The sequence below is a fragment of the Bos mutus genome, chromosome 11, assembly GCF_027580195.1.
Source record: "Bos mutus isolate GX-2022 chromosome 11, NWIPB_WYAK_1.1, whole genome shotgun sequence".
Classification (NCBI taxonomy): domain Eukaryota; kingdom Metazoa; phylum Chordata; class Mammalia; order Artiodactyla; family Bovidae; genus Bos; species Bos mutus.
Window position 1 is genome coordinate 97,241,343 of NC_091627.1, and position 21,030 is coordinate 97,262,372.

General features: G+C 51.0%; 1 protein-coding gene across 1 annotated transcript in view; it reads left to right on the forward strand.

The window, feature by feature from the left end:
- TGFBRAP1 (transforming growth factor beta receptor associated protein 1) overlaps window positions 1-20,436 on the forward strand; it is a 38,664-nt gene extending 18,228 nt beyond the window's left edge. The window contains exons 5-12 of the mRNA XM_070379860.1: window positions 7,249-7,331; window positions 8,299-8,640; window positions 10,550-10,607; window positions 12,241-12,384; window positions 13,324-13,467; window positions 14,258-14,417; window positions 15,639-16,072; window positions 17,898-20,436. Coding sequence (XP_070235961.1) covers window positions 7,249-7,331; window positions 8,299-8,640; window positions 10,550-10,607; window positions 12,241-12,384; window positions 13,324-13,467; window positions 14,258-14,417; window positions 15,639-16,072; window positions 17,898-18,074 — 1,542 coding nt within the window. The 3' untranslated portion in view covers window positions 18,075-20,436. The remainder of the gene's footprint in view (window positions 1-7,248; window positions 7,332-8,298; window positions 8,641-10,549; window positions 10,608-12,240; window positions 12,385-13,323; window positions 13,468-14,257; window positions 14,418-15,638; window positions 16,073-17,897) is intronic.
- The last annotated feature ends 594 nt before the right edge of the window (window positions 20,437-21,030 follow it).

Sequence of the window (21,030 nt, forward strand, 5' to 3'; positions counted from 1 at the left end):
TTGTAATGCATTTAAGAAATGCTAGCTTTAATATCATTGGTATGATCAATATAGTTGATGAAACAATCATGAATTATTCTCACATCTGATGAAATCAGGTTTTCTAAAATTTGCTTCTTGATTGGTTGCAAGGTGAGTTCAGGTCACGCTGTGTATTTGAGAATGATGACGACTGAGCGACTTCACTTTCACTTTTCACTTTCCTGCATTGGAGAAGGAAATGGCAACCCACTCCAGTGTTCTTGCCTGGAGAATCCCAGGGACGGGGGAGCCTGGTGGGCTGCCGTCTATGGGGTCGCACAGAGTCGGACACGACTGAAGTGACTCAGCAGCAAAGTGTAATATCGGTGCATGCACGCTTCTTACAAACATCTAAGTCACTCATGAAAGATTCTCATGAAGTCAGAGTGATCCCCCTCTTGTTACCTGCTGGCCAGATTTTCAGGACGATATGGTTTGTGGGATGAAGCTGTGCTTTCTGGCCTCCGTGGCTTTTTGCAGCAGAAGGTAGACTAAAGGTGGAAAAAGTCAGGACCTGTCATTTATGGTCACAGGATAAATATTGATAAACTTTTCATCTTTATTCCTTATTTTAAAAAGTTTTATTGAAGTATAATTGATTTACAGTGTTGTGTTAATTACTGTTGTACAGCAGAGTGACTCAGTTATGAATATATATACATTCTTATTCATATTCTTTTCCATTATTGTTATTGCAGGATTTTGACTGTAGTTCCCAGGTTGCGCTAATGGTAAAGAACCTGCCTGTCAATGCAGAAGACCGAAGAGGTGTGGGTTCGATCCCTGGGTCTGGAAGATCCCCTGGAGAAGGAAATGGCAACCCACTCCAGTATTCTTGCCTAGAGAATCCCACGGACAGAAAGAGGAGCCCGGTGGGCTACAGTCCATGGGGTCGCAAAGACCTGGACATGACTGAGTGATTTAGCACACATGCACCCTGTGCTATGCAGTAGGACCTTGTTTATCTATCCTGTATGCTGTGTCTGCTAATCCCAAACTCCCAGGCCTCCCCTCACCCCAGCCCTATTCCCTGTGTTTTTCAAGTGAGATGATCTGTGAACTTTCAGCAGGGGGCAGCAAAGCACAGAGAAGGAAGCTGTCAGTTCAGGGCGTGTTTCCGAGCTGAGAGCACCTGTTTCTGCCTAGTGCATCGCATCCTGGTGGGAAGGCCAGTGGGGTCTGTCAGCCTCTGCTCTCAGCTCCTCTCCCCCTGGGAGTGGCCTCAGGGGGACGGGCACATATCGGGATCCCTCTTGGACACACCCAGGGACATACCTCAAATGTGTCTTAAAGAGGCTTTTTCTTAAAGAGGCTTCCTGTGTTGAATTTTTGCCTCCCCCTTGTTTTCCCATGAGCACCCGAACAGTGGGCACTGGCTAGTGTTGGCCCTTATCCTGCCCTCCTGTGTGATGTCCCTGTTGGGGTCTGTCCATCTGGCACACCCCTGTCTCCCCCCACCCCCTGTTGTTTTAGACTCCTATTTGGGCCCAGATATGCAGCCTCAATGACCTTGAACTCGGCCCTGGTTCTCGTGCCTGCATGACCACGGGGAGCCCTCCTCCCTTTTTGCTGGAATTGTGTTCACAGCCCCCTCCTGCATGTCTGCAGCCCATCCTCCACGCCACCGCCGAAGGAGCTTTCTGACGTGTCCACACCCCTGCTGTAGGTCCTACAGCAGGCACCTCCTGGCCAGAGTCAGGTCCACACCAGGCGGCCTTGGTGGCTGGGCCCTGCCCCATCCCCAGCCTCTGCTACCGCCTCTGCCCCCGTGTGACCAGGCCTGAGCCACCTGCCACCTGTGTGCTGGGCAGGCACTCCAGAAGCACGCTGAGAACAGGTCAGAAATAAGCAGCGTCACCGACCAAAGACGGGGGTGCTGGGTAAGACAGCTGCCTCTGGGCGTCCTGGGGAGTCTGGGCTGGCCTCCGCCCCTGCGCCATTGCTTTCTTCCCTTGTTGTTTGTGCTGTTTTTTGTCAGTGGAGAAAACATCCATCATCCACCAAATACAGGGTTTTTGGCTTTTTAGATTTTTTTTTTTTAATGTGGGCCGTTTTAAAAATCTTTATTGAATTTGTTACAGTATTGTTTCTGATTTTTGATTTGGTTTTTTGCCTGCAAAGCTTGTGGGATCTTAGTTCCCCAACCAAGGATCGAACCCACACCCCTTGGCTTGGAAGGCAGTCTTAACCACTGGACCACCAGGGAAGTCCCCTAAAATACAGTTTCTATACTGTGCTTACATATGTCTCGTCTCTGAATCTGCCCCATCCTCCAGGCAGCACTGACTCCTCTGAGCTCCCACGGTTATCCCTGTTAACCTATAACACACGGCCGTTTACTCCCCAGCTCCAGCTCGCTCCTCCCCCAGTCCTGGGCAGACACTCGCCTCCATTTCCCTTGGCCCCTGCTCGCGCCTGGGGCTGAACAACAAGGAATGAGTGATGGTTGATTCAGAGCTTTGAACTGGTCTTCAAACAGCTAGGCTCTGTGGATCGGGGAGCAGAAGAGTTTTGGTTTAAAATAGAACTATGAGAGGAAAAGAAGACAGTACTGACAAAAAGGTTCAGAGATAATGTCTCATTCATATTAATGTGTTTTTAAGGGTTGACTGTGACTCTTACAAGGATTAGGGATGTTAGTTATTTTAACTTTAGGAGGCTTGCAACCAAATGCTAGACCCTGGGCTCAGGAAAACCAGAAAGTGGCGAGGGAGAGAGACCAGAAGTTGAGGGGACTGGCTTTTCACAGTTCGCCTTTCTCTCCATTAAAGCGAGTGTTGGTTTTGCTTCACTGAGTTCTGAACTAGGGAGGGATTTAAGGAGAAGTTTAACTGTGGGACTCGGATTAAAGGAATATTCCTTCCAGAGATCCAAAAGGTGAGAAGGCTTAGATCTTTAAGAAGCCAAGCTTAAATTATATTAAGGTTTGGGATGCTGTAAAGACAGAGGCAGTGAGCGGATATTTACAGACGTAGGTGTGTGTCTTACGGAAAGCTTGCTTGATGTGTATCACGTAGTATGGATAGTGTCATATTTAAGCTTGGGCTTTGATACCTGTTCTTTTTTTTTTTTCCCCATTTCATCTAAAATTATTTCACTGTGTGTCTTCAAAAGACAAGAAAGCCCCCCTTTGAAACATATGTGTCACATACACCTCCGAAATAAACACCGATTCTTTCCTAGGCTGGGGTGTCCCATCTGCCTGAGTGTCCCCAGTTGTCCTGTAAATGTTTGCATCTTGCATCCTTTTAATCCTGGAGGGAAATCCTGCTAGGGCTGCACCAAAAGATTTCTCTGTTTCAGAGTCATGGGGCGCAGTTCTCTGAGCTGGTCTGCCACCTACTCTTTCCTGTAGATACTTCAGTTCAGTTCAGTTCAGTTGCTCAGTTGTGTCTGACTCTTTGCGGCCCCATGAATCGCAGCACGCCAGGCCTCTCTGTCCATCACCAATTCCCGGAGTTCACTCAGACTCATGTCCATCGAGTCAGTGATGCCATCCAGCCATCTCATCCTCTGTCGTCCCCTTCTCCTCCTGCCCCCAATCCCTCCCAGCATCAGAGTCTTTTTCAATGAGTCAACTCTTCCCATGAGGTGGCCAAAGTACTGGAGTTTCAACTTTAGCATCATTCCTTCCAAAGAAATCCCAGGGCTGATCTCCTTCAGAATGGACTGGTTGGATCTCCTTGCAGTCCAAGGGACTCTCAAGAGTCTTCTCCAACACCACAGTTCAAAAGCATCGATTCTTTGGCGCTCAGCCTTCTTCACAGTCCAACTCTCACATCCATACATGACCACTGGAAAAACCATAGCCTTGACTAGACGGACCTTTGTTGGCAAAGTAATGTCTCTGCTTTTGAATATGCTGATAGGTTGGTCATAACTTTCCTTCCAAGGAGTAAGCATCTTTTAATTTCATGGCGGCAGTCACCATCTGCGGTGATTTTGGAGCCCAAAAAAATAAAGTCTGACAGTTTCCACTGTTTCCCCATCTATTTCCCATGAAGTGATGGGACCAGATGCCATGATCTTTGTTTTCTGAATGTTGAGCTTTAAGCCAACTTTTCCACTCTCCTCTTTCACTTTCATCAAGAGGCTTTTTAGTTCCTCTTCACTTTCTGCCATAAGGGTGGTGTCATCTGCATATCTGAGGTTATTGATATTTCTCCCAGCAATCTTGATTCCAGCTTGTGCTTCTTCCAGCCCAGCATTTCTCATGATGTACTCTGCATAGAAGTTAAATAAGCAGGGTGACAATATACAGCCTTGATGTACTCCTTTTCCTATTTGGAACCAGTCTGTTGTTCCATGTCCAGTTCTACCTGTTGCTTCCTGACCTGCTTACAGGTTTCTCAAGAGGCAGGTCTGGTGGTCAGGTATTCCCATCTCTTTCAGAATTTTCCACAGTTTATTGTGATTCACACAGTCAAAGGCTTTGGCATAGTCAATAAAGCAGAAATAGATGTTTCTCTTGCTTTTTCGATGATCCAGCGGATGTTGGCAATTTGATCTCTGGTTCCTCTGCCTTTTCTAAAACCAGCTTGAACATCTGGAAGTTCACGGTTCACATAGCGTTAAAGCCTGACTTGGAGAATTTTGAGCATTACTTTACTAGCGTGTGAGATGAGTGCAATTGTGTGGTAGTTTGAGCATTCTTTGGCACTGCCTTTCTTTGGGATTGGAATGAAAACTTTTTCAGAGTTTTTTCAGAGATCTTTTCCAGTCCTGTGGCCACTGCTGAGTTTTCCAAATTTGCTGGCATATTGAGCACTTTCACAGCATCATCTTTCAAGATTTGAAATAGCTCAACTGGAATTCTATCACCTCCACTAGCTTTGTTCGTAGTGATGCTTTCTAAGGCCCACTTGACTTCACATTCCAGGATGTCTGGCTCTAAGTGAGTGATCACACCATCATGATTGTTTTGGTCGTGAAGATCTTTTTTGTACAGTTCTTCTGTGTATTCTTACCACCTCTTCTTAATATCTTCTGTTTCTGTTAGGTCCATACCATTTCTGTCCTTTATTGAGCCCATCTTTGCATGAAATGTTCCCTTGATATCTCTAATTTTCTTGAAGAGATCTCTAGTCTTTCCCATTCTGTTGTTTTCTTCTATTTCTTTGCATTGATCACTGGGGAAGGCTTTCTTATCTCTTCTTGCTATTCTTTGGAACTCTACATTCAGATGCTTATATCTTTCCTTTTCTCCTTTGCTTTTCACTTCTCTTCTTTTCCCAGCTATTTGTAAGGCCTCCTCAGACAGATATTTTGCTTTTTGCATTTCTTTTCCATGGGCATCATCTTGATCCCTGTCTCCTGTACAGTGTCACGAACCTCCATCCATAGTTCATCAGGCACTCTGTCTATCAGATCTAGTCCCTTAAATCTATTTCTCACTTCTACTGTATAATCGTAAGGGATTTGATTTAGGTCATACCTGAATGGTCTAGTGGTTTTCCCTACTTTCTTCAATTTAAGTCTGAATTTGGCAATAAGGAGTTCATGATCTGAGCCACAGTCAGCTCCTGGACTTTTGTTTTATAAAGATTGCTCTATTTATTTATCTTTGGCCGTGCTGGGTCTTTGTTGCTGTGCATGGGCTTTCTAGTCCGCCAAGCAGGGGATGCTCTCTAGCTGGGGTGTGCAGGCTTCTCATTGCCGTGGTTTCTCCTGTGGAGCACTGGCTCCAGGCGTGTGGGCTTCAGTAGTTGTGGTTCCCTGGCTTCTGAGCTCAAGCTCAGTAGCTGTGGCACACGGACTTAGTTGCTTTGCCGCCTGTGGGGTCTTAGCTCGCTGACCAGGGATCCAACCCACGTGCCCTGCATGGCAAGGTGGCTTCTTAACCACTGGACCACCAGGGGGGTCCTCAAAGTGGAGTTTCATAAAAACTGATCAGGTCAGTAGGTGATTACAAAACAGCAGGTACCATGCCAGGATGTGAGGATGCTAAGGTGAATCGTGGAGTGGCTTCAAGGAACTGATAGCTGCTTGAGCAGCAGGGTGTTCTGGAAGGGGGAGGGATCTAAACGTGACTGGAGTCTTCAGTTGTGAGGAGGTGCAGGCGTGAGCTGAGGTGCTGGAGCCAGGGAGGACACAGCAGAGACGGCTCCACAGAGCCTTTCAGACAAAGGTGGACACACCTCACAGCTAATCAGCCGGGCAGTGACAGGGTCGCGGTGGAATTGAAGACACCACAGGGCATCTTATTTTTTCTTTTGAATTTTTGATTTTGTATTGGAGAATCGCTGACGAACAACAGGGTGATAGTTTCAGGTGAATGAGGAAGGGACTCAGGGCATCTTCCTTGAGTGTGCTGCTATTCCTGGGAGTTTCCAGAACCAGGGGCTCCACAGTCCAAGAAATCTGGGTAGGACCAGATGAGACAAAGATAAGCGGTGCTTGTACTGCAGGAATCCTCAGACTGACTTGTGGGCGTGGCTGTGCATCACCAGTGGGGGAGGGGACGGAAGGCGCAGCATCTCCCCAGCTTCAGCAGGAAAGCCTGCTTATTGGTCTATCCTTAAATGAGATGGACCCCGTGCTCTGAGGGATGCTCGGAAATGCCGCTGTGAAGAGAGTTCCGCAAGAGTGAAGAGGGATGGGCAGCTTCTAGGCTGCCGAGAACACTGGCCTTGTTGACATCCATCTGAGCACTCGAGGTAGCAGCGATCAAGAAAGCCAGGGAGGGTGGGAGGAGGAATACGGACCAGTGGGAAAAAGTGAAAGTGTTTGTCACTCAGTCGTGTCCGACTCTTTGTGACCCCATGGACTGTAGCCCACCAGGCTACCCTGACCATGGGATTCTCCAGCAAGAATAGTAAGAGCGGGTTGCCATTCCCTTCTCCAGGGGATCCTCCCGACTCAGGGATCAAACCTGTGTCTCCTACTCTGCAGGTGGATGCTTTACCACAGAGCCACCAGGGAAGCCCAAAGTATGTTAGTGACTCTTTGTGATACAGACCAGGATGGATGGGAAATCATGAAGAAGAAGGAGCAATGATTATTCAGAGAACAACTTGATCTCGGGAACAAGGGGTGGATTGACATATATGTGTGTGTACTAACATGTTGAGAATAGTTTCGAATAAACCTTGTTTCTTCCTTACCATATAACTTCAGGATTCCCTGTAATAATTAACGTGTAGTCTGGGTTGTGACCAGGACCTCAGTTTCCCTCTCTTGGTGAGTGACTCCAGCTGGTCTGAGCGACGCCGCCTGTGTCCCCTGCAGGTCATGTACCGGCGGATCCTGCTGCAGGCGGGCTTCATACAGTTTGCACAGCTCCAGTTCCTGGAGGCTAAAGAACTCTTCAGGTAACTCGAGGAGTTGGCAGCGAGCCCTCCTGTGTCCCTGCGGTCGGGTCTGCGGTTGGACCTCCGTCGTCACTGGAATGCTGTGACGGGAGAGTCGTGTAGCGGCAGTGCCCTGGGAGGAGTGGGGAGGCCCCCGCCCCCCTTAGCCCAGGGGTCACTGTCGTGTGTCTTCAGGGTGGGGCTGATGAGAGGCGTATAGAGTGGTCCTCGGAGAGAGGAGACGGCAGTTCTAAAGAGTGCATGTGATGACCTGTGGATTCCCTGAGGGCTTGGTTTCCCTTTGCTCCAGAGATTTTAACTAAAGGCTGTGAGTCTAGAGAGAGAGCAGGTGGATTTATGAGAACTGTTCTTGTTCTAGAGACACTGTGAACCATGTGCTTCTGACTCAGTGTCTTAGGAAGCCATGGTCCCTTCTGTATTTCATGAATCCTGCACATGGGGGCCCTCCCACCACCCCCACTCCCTACATGGCCCAGCACCCCATCCCCAGCAGCCCTTCTTCTGGTGGGGGGGAGCAAGAGGGGGTGGTCAGGTGTGTGCTCTGGGGTCAGCAGCTGTTTATGTTCGCTCAGCACTCATGAAGAAGATCAAATTGCACCTGCTATGATAGCCCTTAAATGTCCCACGAAGGTGTGGTCTGTAGAGTAAGTTTTCTAAATGTCCAAGTAGAACAGACTTTGTGCGCTTCCAAGCCGTGGAGGAGGAGGTGTGCACAGAGCCTTGGAATCCGCCTTTGGTCAGAGGTGCAGTGCCACTGCCCTTCCTTCCTGCCCGGGCTTGCAGGGACCATGGCCCCCCTCAGCCCTAGGGGTGTGATGTACTCGGCAGCCGAGCCCCCTGTTCCATTGTGGGGCCTGAGGTTGGCGGAGCGTGGTGCTGGGCTCTGCGGGCAGTGGTGGGGTCCACTCCCGGTTGGCTTGCACCCTTCTCTCTCTATGCCTCACAAACTCCGCCCCTGTGATTGCAGGAGCGGCCAACTCGACGTGCGGGAGCTCATCTCCCTGTACCCACTCCTGCTGCCCACGTCCTCCTCGTTCACCCGCTCCCACCCGCCCCTGCACGAGTTTGCAGACCTCAACCAGCTGACACAGGGTGACCAGGACAAGGTGGCCAAATGCAAGCGCTTCCTCATGAGTTACCTGAACGAGGTCCGCAGCACAGAGGTGGCCAACGGCTACAAGGAGGACATCGACACAGCCCTGCTCAAGCTGTATGCCGAGGCCGACCACGACAGCCTGCTGGACCTGCTGGTCACTGAGAACTTTTGTCTGCTGCCTGACAGCGCTGCCTGGCTGGAGAAGCACAAAAAGTGAGTGTCTTTCCATCCCCACTCCAGATGCTCCCCAGGGGCCCCGCCTGGCCCTTCCCTGCCCCCTACCTTCAGATGCTGTTGTGCTACTAATGAACCAGAGCGACTTCTGAGTCCCACACCTTCCTCCAGGGACCACCTGTCACCCTTGGGTTCGTCAGCCCCATCACGGTCTGCAGACCAGACGAAGAGGTCTCAGAGACCACTCAGCTTCCATGTCAATCACTCAGATGGGTCCATCTCTAGGCGACCTCATGGACTGTAGCCCGCCAGGCTCCTCTGTCCATGGGATTTCCCAGACAAGAATACTGGAGTGGGTTGCCATTCCCTTCTCCAGGGGATCTTCCTGACCCAGGGACTGAACCCGCATCTCCTGCACTGCAGGCAGATTCTTCACCGTCCGAGCCACCAGGAAAGCCCCTCCACACTAACTCGTTAATGACAGAACATGCCGTCATGGGCCTTGTGAGTCAGCGCATCGTCCTGTCTTTTCCATGTTCCTTCTCGATGGGATCGGCCTGTGCTAGCTGCCACATGTGTGTTGGTAAAATGATAGCTCACTTCAGCCACTGATGACCAGATTGAATAGAGAGGCAGATACCTGGATAAGTAGATAGAAAGGCAGGCTTCCTGATCCTGTGGGCGAAAGGGATCAAACTCTGCCTTCATTACAGGCATGAGCTGGTCAGCACCCATCCCCTTGCTGACTGACCGCCGGGTACCATTCGGGCCTGTCTGCAGTGATGACCCGACTAGACCAGCTTCATCCTGGGGGCAGGGGTCTAAGCCTTCCGGGCCTGGGCTGGGGGTTTCTTTAAAAATGAGGGGTGTTGGGTGCTCCCTGTAAGATTCTCTGTCCGTGACCTTTGTTAAGCATGTGACATGGCCGAGGTGCTCGTCAAATCCTGAGGGGACAGGGGCTCACAACCCAAACCCCGTTCAGATGCAGGACATCACGGGCTGGTGACTGGTCTCCATGCAGGCGGTGTCTTCTTTGGCCGTTTCCCTGAGTTTCCAGAATGCACTGTGGAGCAGAGTGATTCATGAAGGAACCAGACAATGCCCTGCCCTCTCGTGGCAGCGACGCTGCGACTTGGGACGGGAGGGTCCGCGAGAGAGTGTAACTCTCTAAAATCTCCCTAGAGAAGAGAAGGGTTCCAGGGGATAGTGTAGTGTCTTTGCTCTTTGAGGGGAGAAGTCTGACAGTCCCTGAGGCAGCTTGCCGGGAGAGGAGGGGGACCAGGAGGGGACACCCCTAAGAGCTGGGGAGGTGGGAACAGCTCTCGATCCAGGCAGTTCCGTGTTGTCACTGATCCTGTCCACTTAGAAATGAGAACACAAGGGCCACAGAGGGCGAGCTGCTTGCTCAGGGTCATACAGTCCATGAGTGATGAAGCCTGAATTGAAACTCAGGGCCCAGGACTGTGGGTGCCCCCCTGCCCCTGCCACCCTGACTCTCCGTGACCTGTTCTCTGCCATGCCTGCATGCTAATGGCCTTTCTTGCAGTTCAGAATCCCCCCTTCCAGAATAGCTCACACAGCCTCCCTTCCAAACAGTCTTAATTCCCCGTGATGATTTTAATGGTGCCCTCAAGAGATGGGAAATCATACTAGTATTGGAAGTAAATTGTAAAGCAATTCCCAATGCGAGTTTCCATCGTATAATTGTAGTTTTACTTTTCAGCTTATCTTAGATTTGAATATGGTCCTTTACAGAAGTTGATAGGGAATGCATTTTCATATGATACGTAAATAAACAGAGGTGGGGGTCTTTCTGCTGCTTCAAATGTGCTGCTGATCTGAGTTGAATAGAACACGCGGGGCTGGGGGAGGGCTGGGCATCGCTGTGGGGCTGCCGCCTGCAGTTTGTGGTCAGCAGAGGGTGCCCTGACCCTGTGCTTTCCTGCAGGTACTTTGCTCTGGGCCTGCTCTACCATTACAACCACCAAGATGCCGCTGCGGTTCAGGTGAGTTCAGAGGCTTCTAGGTGTTGCTGTAAAACCACGTTTAACTCTGAGTTACTTGAAAAAAAAAAATCACAGCTTGGTAGAGACCGCTCTTGCCTGATCATAGCCCTTTTTCCAGAACAAGAGTGACACCTTTTAAGAAAATGAATTCCCTGAGAAACAGCAGCCTGGGATTTTCTTTTCTTTGCCTTTCCGTCTTTCTAAAGAACATTGTTAAGACTGAGTTTTTTTAAATGTGAGAAAAATAGGATTTCATACTGAGCCACCAGGCCTGCGACATCATTGCCTTATCAGAAATTGAGACTGTGAGTAGTAGTTTGTAATTTCTACCATTAATGACAGCAAGTTTTGTAGGCAACTGAGTTATCCATCATCTGCGACAAAACCAAAGCTGATTAAGGCCAGTCGCTTGCCCGTGGGACACCACTGGTCAGGGGGGAGCTGGGGTCTGAGCCAGTGCTCCGGGCCTTGGCAGGGGTTCTGTGCTCAGATGTCTCGGCCTGTCTCTTACGTCTTTTGTGAGCGGCTGGGAACACCAGCAGTGCTCACAAACTCATCAAACATACCTGCTTGCTTTGAGAAACTATCACGATAATGTGATTGTGGAATAGGTAAAAAAAAAATTTAAGAGCAGATTTGGGAGTCTAAGATAGCATTTTCATTTTTTTAAACACCAAGTTGTAAGAATTATGGTTTGCTTTAAATGTATTAATAACAGCAGAGCTGCATAGAGAGGAATTTATAAAACTGAAGTAATTAGGAATAAATCTCCATCTATGGCAGAATTTTTTTAATGACACATTTCAATGATTGTGTGAGTAGTTGGGTTTAGGGAATTCAGCACTGAAGAAATTAGTAATATAGAAAACATTTGTACACTGGTATCAAAATTGCAGCATTTACACTGCCCACCTGTTTCTTGGGCTTCTTTCTGGGAGTGTGGTTCAAAGGTCAGTGTGGACAGGTGGGTGAGGTCTGCGGCACAGGGATGATGCAAGACAGGCTCCCAGGCAGCGCCCATCTCTTCCACCCCTCGTGATGCCAATTCATTCTGAGTCTCAAAGTAAGATTCCATCTTCACGGCAGGGAAGTGCCTGAGTGAAATAGCAAAGGCCTTTATTATGAGAATCTACCCTGAGCCTCGTGCCCACGGGGGTGGGAACACCAGGGCACAGGGTCACTGAAGTGTTAGAAAGCACATCTGAGTATGACAGCCCAAAAGGGGCTTCAAAATCAGGAATTCCTATGATGGAGAAGGTGGAAACGCCTAGCTGATGGGTGCAGGTGAATTTCTTCTCTGTCCAAACACTGTCAATGATTATTTTATTTCAGGAAAAACATTTTATAATGCATCCACATCTCCCCATATTTTATATTTACTATTTGTATTACTGAGATCTCACGAGAAAGAAAAGAAAGAGAACTTGATGCTTTATGTTCTTGATTTCTTAGGCCATGTTCTCTGTATTTTTTTCATCTATTAGAAAAAAATTAAGATGGACTTAAGCCTTTAAAGTTTGTGTTACCACTCTGAAATATATCAAGGCCAAGTAAGCACATGCACATCCTCTCTAAGCTAGTTCTAAGCTGTCTGTGTCCTTCCATCCCACCTGTCCCGGCTCCCCCTCTCCAGCTCTGGGTGAGCATCGTGAACGGGGACATTCAGGACTCCACGAGATCAGACCTGTACGAGTACATCGTGGACTTCCTCACCTACAGCACTGACCCCGACCTCGTGTGGCGGCATGCCGACTGGGTCCTGCAGAGAAGTCAGGAGGTTTGTGCTTCAGCAGTGCCTTTGCAGGCGGGCGGTGTGTTTAGATGGGCTGGGGAAGCATCTCCAGGCTGGTCACATGGTGGAACTGAGACTTGGGTCCTGGCTCATAGAACTCGGAGTCCATGCTCATCAGAGCTATGCTGTGTTTTGGGGTTGTGGAGTGTGTGTGTGTGTGTGTGTGTGTGTGTGTGTGTGTGTGTGTGATGGAGCGTGCATGTGTAAGTCCAGGGACATGCTCCCCCTGACCCCCACCACCTCTGTAGCATTTCTTGGAAGATAGTGTTGCACTACGAGCTCCAATCGACTGTCGGGAGGCGGCCTGGAGATGCTGGGGTCCCTCTCGGGTCATGCACACAGTTTGTCTGGGTGTCTGGAGAACCAAGTTGACTGAATCTTCAGCCGCTTATATCTTCTTTCACTTACCATAAGTGACCGTCCTTCTTTCGCTTGATCTGAGTGTAACAAAGCTGTCGTTTCACAGATTGTGGAAACCTGCTATCTATAAATGTGTGATTCCTTAGTTTCCAAGCCTTTTATTTATTTATTTTTAAGATTTTTTTTTTTTTTTTTTTTATGTGAACCTCTTTCACAGTCTTCATTGAATTTGTTACAGTATTGCTTCTGTCTTATGTTTGGGGTCTTTTGCCCCTGAGGTGTGTGGGATCTTCACTCCCTGGCCAGGAATTGAACCTGTACGCCCTGCCTTGAAAGGCGAAGCCTTAACCACTAGACCGCCAGGGAAGTCCACCCCCAGCTTTTTTAGAAGGCCCAGCTGGAGCTCTGGGTCATTTCCTGTCTCTGTCAGCACTCCACACTGCTCTGGTTTTCTGAATCATCACGATTTTGACAGTGCTTTTACCCAAAGCATGCAGCGCTCACAATAAAGATAAGATGGGGTCTTTGAAAAGCACGCTGACCAAATGGCTACTTTTCTTTCAGGTCGGAGTTCAGGTTTTCACCAAGAGACCACTAGATGAACAGCAGAGTGGTTTTAACCCAGATGATATCATCAGTTGCCTTAAGAAATACCCTCAAGCCCTGGTTAAGTACCTGGAGCATCTCGTCACAGAAAGGAGACTGCAGGTGAGGCCCGGCTCTCAGGCCAATATCATGGGTTTGCTGGGGCCCCATGGGGACCTGAACTTGGCCAGTGGGTCTAACTGAACGTCTTATGTTCCTGGCGCTCAATCTGTACTTGCGGGAGGTCAGAGAGGGAACCAGACATTTGTGAAAGAGACCGGAGGCCCAGGTGGCTTGTTTTCACCCTCCACCTCTTGTCCCGTCCACTTTCATTTTTCTTCTTTGTTTTTCTTCCTTGTTATTATTCTTAAAGGAAGTGAGTGAAGCTTCCTTTCTTTGGAGGCAGCTAAATCTTGTGGGCCTTACCTAAATCCTGTGGCCCTTACTTCTCAGAATGAGATACTTTCCCCTAGATTCTGTTTCATTCTGCTTATTATTTATTCGGCTGCATTGGGTCTCAGTTGTGGCACGTGGCATCTTCCTTGTGGCATGTGGGCTCTTTCCTGTGGGCTTAGTTGCCCCCCAGCATGTGGGATCCTAGCTCCCCGACTAGGGATCAAACCTGCGTCCCCTGCATTGGAAGGTGAAGGCTTGACCACCGGACCCCAGGGCAGTCTCCCAAAAAGTTTATATTCAGGTCCTCCATCATGCTTTCTGAAAGCTTTCTCTCCAGTACTTGCATTCTGTTGACCTGGAGCCCCTGCTCACATCACACATCTGGGCTCCCACACATGCCATCCGGGGCCGGGGGTGGGGCGGTCTCTGGGCTCCTGCACATGTCGTCAGGGGCGGGGGTGGGGTGGTCTCCCGGCCCCCTGCACATGCTGCCCGTCTGCTCACCCCTATCCTGCAGAAGGAGGAGTACCATACGCACCTGGCTGTCCTCTACCTGGACGAGGTGCTGCAGCAGAGGCCCTGCACCCCCGACAAGGATGCAGAAGTGACTGAGACGCAGGCGAAGCTGCGACGCCTGCTCCAGGAATCTGATCTCTACCGAGTCCACTTTCTGATGGGTGAGTGGACCCACGTAGCCTCTGTGGATAAACGTCACAGGGTGCAGGGGGGACAAGGTGGCGGTCTGTGAGCCTCTGTGGCACCGAGTCAGCCTCCCGGAGGCCAGGGATGCCTCCCATCTGTCCTCTGCCCTCTGGCCACAGATAGGCCCTTTAGCCAATGACCCAGAGGCTGCCCAGGGTGCTGGGAGGTCTGTGCATTCACTGAGCAGAGCTGCTTTGAACTTGCTCACTCGGCTTTGAAGCACTCTGATCAGTTCCTTCTGAGGCTCTGGCTGTGACCATGACTTTGCTGGCTGGCACTACCCCCAGCAGCCCGCTCAGCCACTCCAGGCTGGGAGGAAGGCATCCTTCCTGGAGGGGGTCCAGTTTTCACTTCCTCCAGGGCAGGGACCGCAGTGTCCGTGTTGTCTGGCAGAGTGAACTGTCTCCTGCTCTATGGGCACCATGGGATTTCCAAGTTGTCCTTACTGGGTTAAAATACTTCTCTTTAGCAGCATTTAACTCCCAATCCTTTCTCATGGTTCATGGGAGGTGTGTCCTGTATGGACCCCACAATTGAACTCACAGGCACTACACCATCACGCCTGGCAAACCACTGGCCACGTTTCCATCCATACATAACCTTGTTTATGTGCATTCTGTTGAAAATACTTTATTTAGTGTATATTGTTGATTCACTGACACTGACCTCATGGCCAGAAAGAAGCACATGACTCAGGCCTGAATGATGTTCCCATGAAGAACTTTGTCCCAAGGCACCTGGCAGTCCTCCTGTACCTAGACACCCCCAAACTCTGTTACCCAAGGCGGTGTCCAGGTAGCCAGAGTGGTGGTGTTTAGGGGTGTCTGGGCATCCTGGGGGACTTCTCAGTGGCTCAGCAGTAAAGAATCTGCCTGCCACTGCAGGAGACACAGGTTTGACCCCTGGGTCAGAAAGATCCCCTGGAGGAGGAAATGGCAACCCATTCTAGAATTCATGCCCAGGAAATCCCATGAACAGAGAAGCCTGGTGGGCTACAGTCTATGGGGTCGCAAAAGAGTTGGACGACTGAGCAGCTGAGCACAGGCAGCCTGGGTGGTGGCGTCTCGGGGTTTCCATGTAGCCAGAGTTGCTTTGGGCTCTCTTAAGCTCACAGTGCTGGCAGGCAGGTGCACGGCTGGACGTCCCCCGCCTGGCACGGGCACTTCAGTCCCTCACTGGCAGGTCCCACCCCGCAGACAGGACCCGAGGCGCCAGGCTGCCCCTGGAGAGCGCCATCCTGCACGGGAAGCTGGAGCAGCACGAGGAGGCATTGCGCATCCTGGTCCACGAGCTGGCGGACTTCCCGGCAGCAGAGGACTACTGCCTGTGGCGCTCTGAGGGCCGCGACCCACCCTACCGCCAGCGGCTCTTCCACCTGCTCCTGGCTGTCTACCTGGGCCCTGGCCCTGCCGCGCCCGCGCGGACCGTGGCTGCCGTGGACCTGCTGAACCGCCACGCCGTGGAGTTCGACGCAGCCCAGGTGCTGCAGCTACTGCCGGGCACGTGGTCAGTGCAGCTGCTCTGCCCGTTCCTGATGGGTGCCATGCGGGACAGCATCCATGCCCGGAGGACCACGCAGGTGGCTGTGGGCCTGGCCAGATCTGAAAACCTCATCTACAAATATGACAAGGTGAGAGCTCGGCCCTCCTGGGTGAGACGTTTAACGTTGATGTTAACCCTGGAAAAACAGTCTTGGTCTGTTTTCTTCTCTATGACTTCGACACAGGGCATGTGTGGGTTACTTACACAGACACAGCTGTGGGAGCCAGGCTGGCAGTGGTGAGGTTGGGGCAGTCTCCTGCCCTGCAGACGCCAGCGATCAGGAGAGCAGAGGGAGGTTGTGGCCAGGCCCCAGTCCACACCGCAGGTCATGGTGGCACTCCGTCCACCCAGCACATCCGTGCAGAATTGGCTGTTACTGTCCCCTTTCACAGAAGGGGGAGCAGGGACGTGGGGTGTCACAGAGAGCACACAGGAGCCAGATGTGGACCACAGGCCGGTTCAGAGCCCCATTCTTCATCCTGTCTCCATCCTCCAGGGCTGCTGTAACAGATAAGAGCGAACCCCACAGGCCAGAGGCTCAGATGACTCACAAACAGTTCTCCCTGTCTGGAGGCTGGAAGCCTGGAGTCAAGGTGCCGACTGATTCAGTGTTTGGGAGGCCCCATCCTTGCTATGTGCACATGGCCAGGCGTGGGCACCAGTCTCCTCTAAGGGCCCTGCAGCCATCATGGGGGCCCCGCCTCCAAACACCGTCCCGCTGGGGGTCAGGGCGTCCACGTAGGGAGAGATACAGGCATTCAGTCCATAGCAGCCCCAGCTCATCAGAAGCTCCTCTCTGGTGAGGCCCTGCGTGTGCCCTGCGGCTGGCAGGATGTCCCTCCGAGCAGGAATCTGCAGGTTTCTCCCACTGGGGAGACATCCTTGACCTCCCCCAGTGGAGAAGCTGAGGTCTGGAGGATCTGGCCTCCCTCCTCTGACCCATCCTTGCCCATCTCACTGTTTCCAGGACACGTGGAAGGAGCAGTGGGCCTGCCGTTCCATTCAGACAGCCTTGATGTCCACCGGTTCCTCTGCCTGTGTCCCGTCTCTTCCTTTTGTGCCTGGTGAATGCCTCCTTGAAACCCAGGCTAACCTCTCTCCCCTGTGAAGCCTTCCCATCCCTCTAAGCAGACTAGCACCCCGTTTGCTCACCCAGTGCCGCGCCTGTGGTGTCCCTTCCCCTGTGAGGTTTTGGGTACTCTGAGGGCAGGAGCTTCCTTTACTGATCTCCGTATTCCTGAGCCAAGGCTGGTGTCATCTTGACGGCATCAAATGTTTGTTGAACGACTAAAGAAACTAACAAATATGGTGATTCCCCAAGCCACCAACAGGCTGACTTGCTGGGTTTACTCACGTGAATTGTGCAGAAAGGCTTTTAACTTACAGAACTCAAGTCCTGTGTTTCAGACAGGAAATGATAAAGTTGTGTTAGTTTCGTTAATTACCTTTAAAGAAAGGAAATTAAGTGTCCTGGGACAGGTCATGAATGTGCTATGGACAGACCACGTGGCTTGGACCGTGTCTCTTATCTGGCCTCACTTTTCTGGTGTGCAGACAGGGGTAGCAGGAATTAGATGACTTTCTTGGCCTCGTCAGCGCTAACGCCCCATGACTGCATAATGACCTTTTTGAAAGCATCAGGGTTCAGAGAACGTTTGAGAGAGGATCTTGGTGAACAATGCCTCAACCAGAGAGGAAGCAATTACTTTTGAAAAATAAGAAGGCAGTTTTGTAGCTTTTTTGATTTTTCTAGTTCCTGAGGATAGTTTTGTTTATTTTCACTGCTGAGATTCTGTTTCCAGAATTTGATGTTCAAGCTGTCCCCACCAGGGATGACTTTAATAACTACCCAGGGGCGATGCTCGTCAGCTCTGAAAACTGGTCACAGACATCTCCATCTTTTCTTTCTGCAGATGAAGCTGAAAGGAAGCTCCGTTCGACTCTCAGACAAAAAGCTTTGCCAGATGTGCCAAAACCCCTTCCTCGAGCCTGTGTTCGTTAGGTACCCCAACGGTGGTCTCGTCCACACCCACTGCGCGGCCAGCAGACACACAGAGCCCAGCTCCCCCAGCGCCGGGGCTCGGACTTGAAGAGGCAGGGCCTTGGGTCCTCAGCTAGCCTGCCGGGTGCGCAGATGGGAGGCTGTGACTGTGCTCTGTCGGCCATCCCTGAGTGCTGGGGGAATTCGGTCCATGGAAAACAGGCTGGGGCCAGCCCCCTGCCTCGGATGGAAATGGACAGTCCCTCCAATAGAAACATGCCAGGTTTCTGCGTCCAGGGACCTCGCCGCCCACAACAGATGTCTGTTCCCTGAGGAAGTGAGCCTTCCTGTACAGCCCAAGCAAGTCAGACCCCCACCCCTCGCCCTGATCTGTAGACGCGTGTCCACACTGGAATCGTCTGCTCCAGGGTAACAGCGGTGATCTCGTCCTGGTCGGTGAGTGGCTGGAGAACCCAGCTCTTCATCCTGATTGTCTGCCCACCGGCCACACCCGGGCTCTGCCTCTGCCCTGCAGGACTGCTGACCTTGGGGAGGAATTTTTGTTCTTTCCACTTCCCATCTGGCTCCCAGCCCCCAAAAGATCTGCCTGGGTGCCCCACCCTTCCTTTTGGGGTAAATTCGTTCCCTTCTGGCTGTCTGGAGAATGAGGCTCCGAGAAGCCTTGGACGCGCCTGGAAGAGCTGCTCTCGGGTCTGGAGTCATCGGCAGGGGTGGGAACCCATGGCGTGTGGCCTGCTGGTTTGAAACTCCACGATTCACATGGTCGAGCAGAACCTTTTATTTGAAGTTCTGTCCTCTTCGTGGTTTTTCTCTAGTTTGGAAATTCACCCATCATGTTCACTAGGGACGGTTTTCCTTATGAAAACATATCCGCCCTTGATCACTTGGGAAATTAAAAGGGAAAGGTGTGAGCACAAGCCGGGTGTGTTTGCTGGGGCTGCTGATGGTCGCCTCCACGCTGGGTGGGCTGGGCTGTGGGTGACAGCTCCTCCTGCACTGGGGTCGTCACCCTTCCCGGGGGAGTGCTGCCCCACAAGGAAGCCCAGGCAGGCTGCCTTACCTCCCAGCACTTTACACGCCTGTGCTGCGGCTTCCCAGACACACAGGACAGAAGTCTCCCACAACCTCGGCATCGCAGGCCCGCATCCACTCTTGCCTCTCTGTCCAGCATCTCGGGGAAGCTGACTCTGTGGTTACTTCACTGCCCTCCTCTGAATTTCGTCCTGCTGATGACTGACTGACCATCAGGGACTAAGAAGAAAGATGCCGTGACCCCTACCATGAAGCTTGGCAGATACGCATCAGCCTGTGTGTGTGACGGGAGGACCCCCAGACCTGGCCTGTGTCCTCAGCCCAGGCCTTACGGACCAGGTGTAGAGCTCACCCACCTGTAGAAAGGATCTGTACTAATAACCGTCCGTGTTCTCGTCCCTCTTGTGATTCGAAGGGGCCGGGAAGCACAGGCACCCACTCACCCTCCCAGCTGTGTCTCAATCTCTATAGAGTCAATGGTGAAGAAATTCTTGCAGCTCGGCTGTGTGCTGTGTGCAATACTGGCAATCAAAGCCGAGTCACGAGTCTTGCCCTGCAGGTGGCTGTGAAGGCATGGTCATGTTCCTGGGGACGTTATCCTTACAGCTTGTGAGTTTGGGTTTATTCCTCAGAGAACGAGCAGCTAGGACTTGGAATTCTGCAATTCTGAAGGCACTGTTTCTCTCCACGAGATGGGGACAATCCTGGAAAAGCCTCCTGGTTCCTAACTCGGGGGCACAGGTCCTTCTTTGCTCCACACTTTGATTGATATTTTGGCGTTTGTTATCCTTTAGAATAATGGAACTAAAGTTGAACAGTTTTCTATCTCTACTGAGCCCTCAAATGCAGCAGGATTCTGTGACCCTGTGCTGAATTGTAAAAACCTTGCCTCTCTAATCAGCACCCCCACTGACCAGGCCCCTTTCTCAAATTATATTTTTAAAAGTTCATGGTTCTTTCCAGAGGCCTGCTCTTTTGTGATCGTACCGTTGATTAGAGGAATTAGAACCGTCACTCGTTCCTTTCCTCCCTGGGTCAGTTTGGTGTCACCTACCTAGTTAAAACAGCATGAAGTGGACACAGCTGACATTAATATTCTCTGGGCAAGACTTCAATTTCATGAGCTGTTAATCTGCTGTAGCTTATCAAGCATCCCTGTGGGAGGGTCGAGTGGGCTATGGAGCCTTGGGCCTGCGCTCCGAGCTAGAAGGACCCGGGGTGTGCTTGAAGGGGATCCGGGGGCCTTGGGTCCCGCCCTCAAGTCCCTGCCCATCACACAGCCAGGGTGGCCTGGGCTTCCTGCTCGCCCTCCTATGGAGACCTGGCCCTTTACCCTTTAACCCCTGGATGGGTCCGAAATACACAAGATGTACAAATGTAAACTTGTTGATTTTATTAAAAATCCTTTTAATTCTTTGTTCCTCCTGTAGTTGTTTTTTTAAATAAAAGTTGTCTTGGTGAGAGGATGGCTTCCACCCCCAGGTCATCCAGCCTAAGGGGGTCCTAGAACTTAGTCCTCAGCCCTGGTGGCCCCTCCCAGCTCCATTAAGGACTTGTGTTGGCCTCCTTGCAAATCCTTAGGTGTTACTTCACTGAATTGTAAGCGATGCACTTCTGTCTCCTGTGAAGTCTTTAGGTGCTCCTGGACACCTTAAGGCCTTTGGATTCATCCTGCCCTGCACAGTTCAACAAAGGAGATTTCTGGTTACTTCTCTGACAGGTCACCTTTAGCCAGATGCTCCTAAAGAAACTTTCTGCCCTTCGGTTTCTGGCCCTGAATATATTCCGGGGATGTTTGTGTGTGCGTGGTCGCCAAGTCGTGTCCAGCTCTTTGCCACCCCCAGGACTACAACACACCAGGCTTCCCTGTCCTTAACTATCTTCCAGCGTTTGCTCTAATTATGTCCATCACAGTCTCATCCTCTGTCACCCACTTCTCCTGCCCTCAATCTTTCCCAGCATCAGGGTCTTTTCCAGTGAGTTGGCTGTTCACATCAGGTGGCCAAAGTATT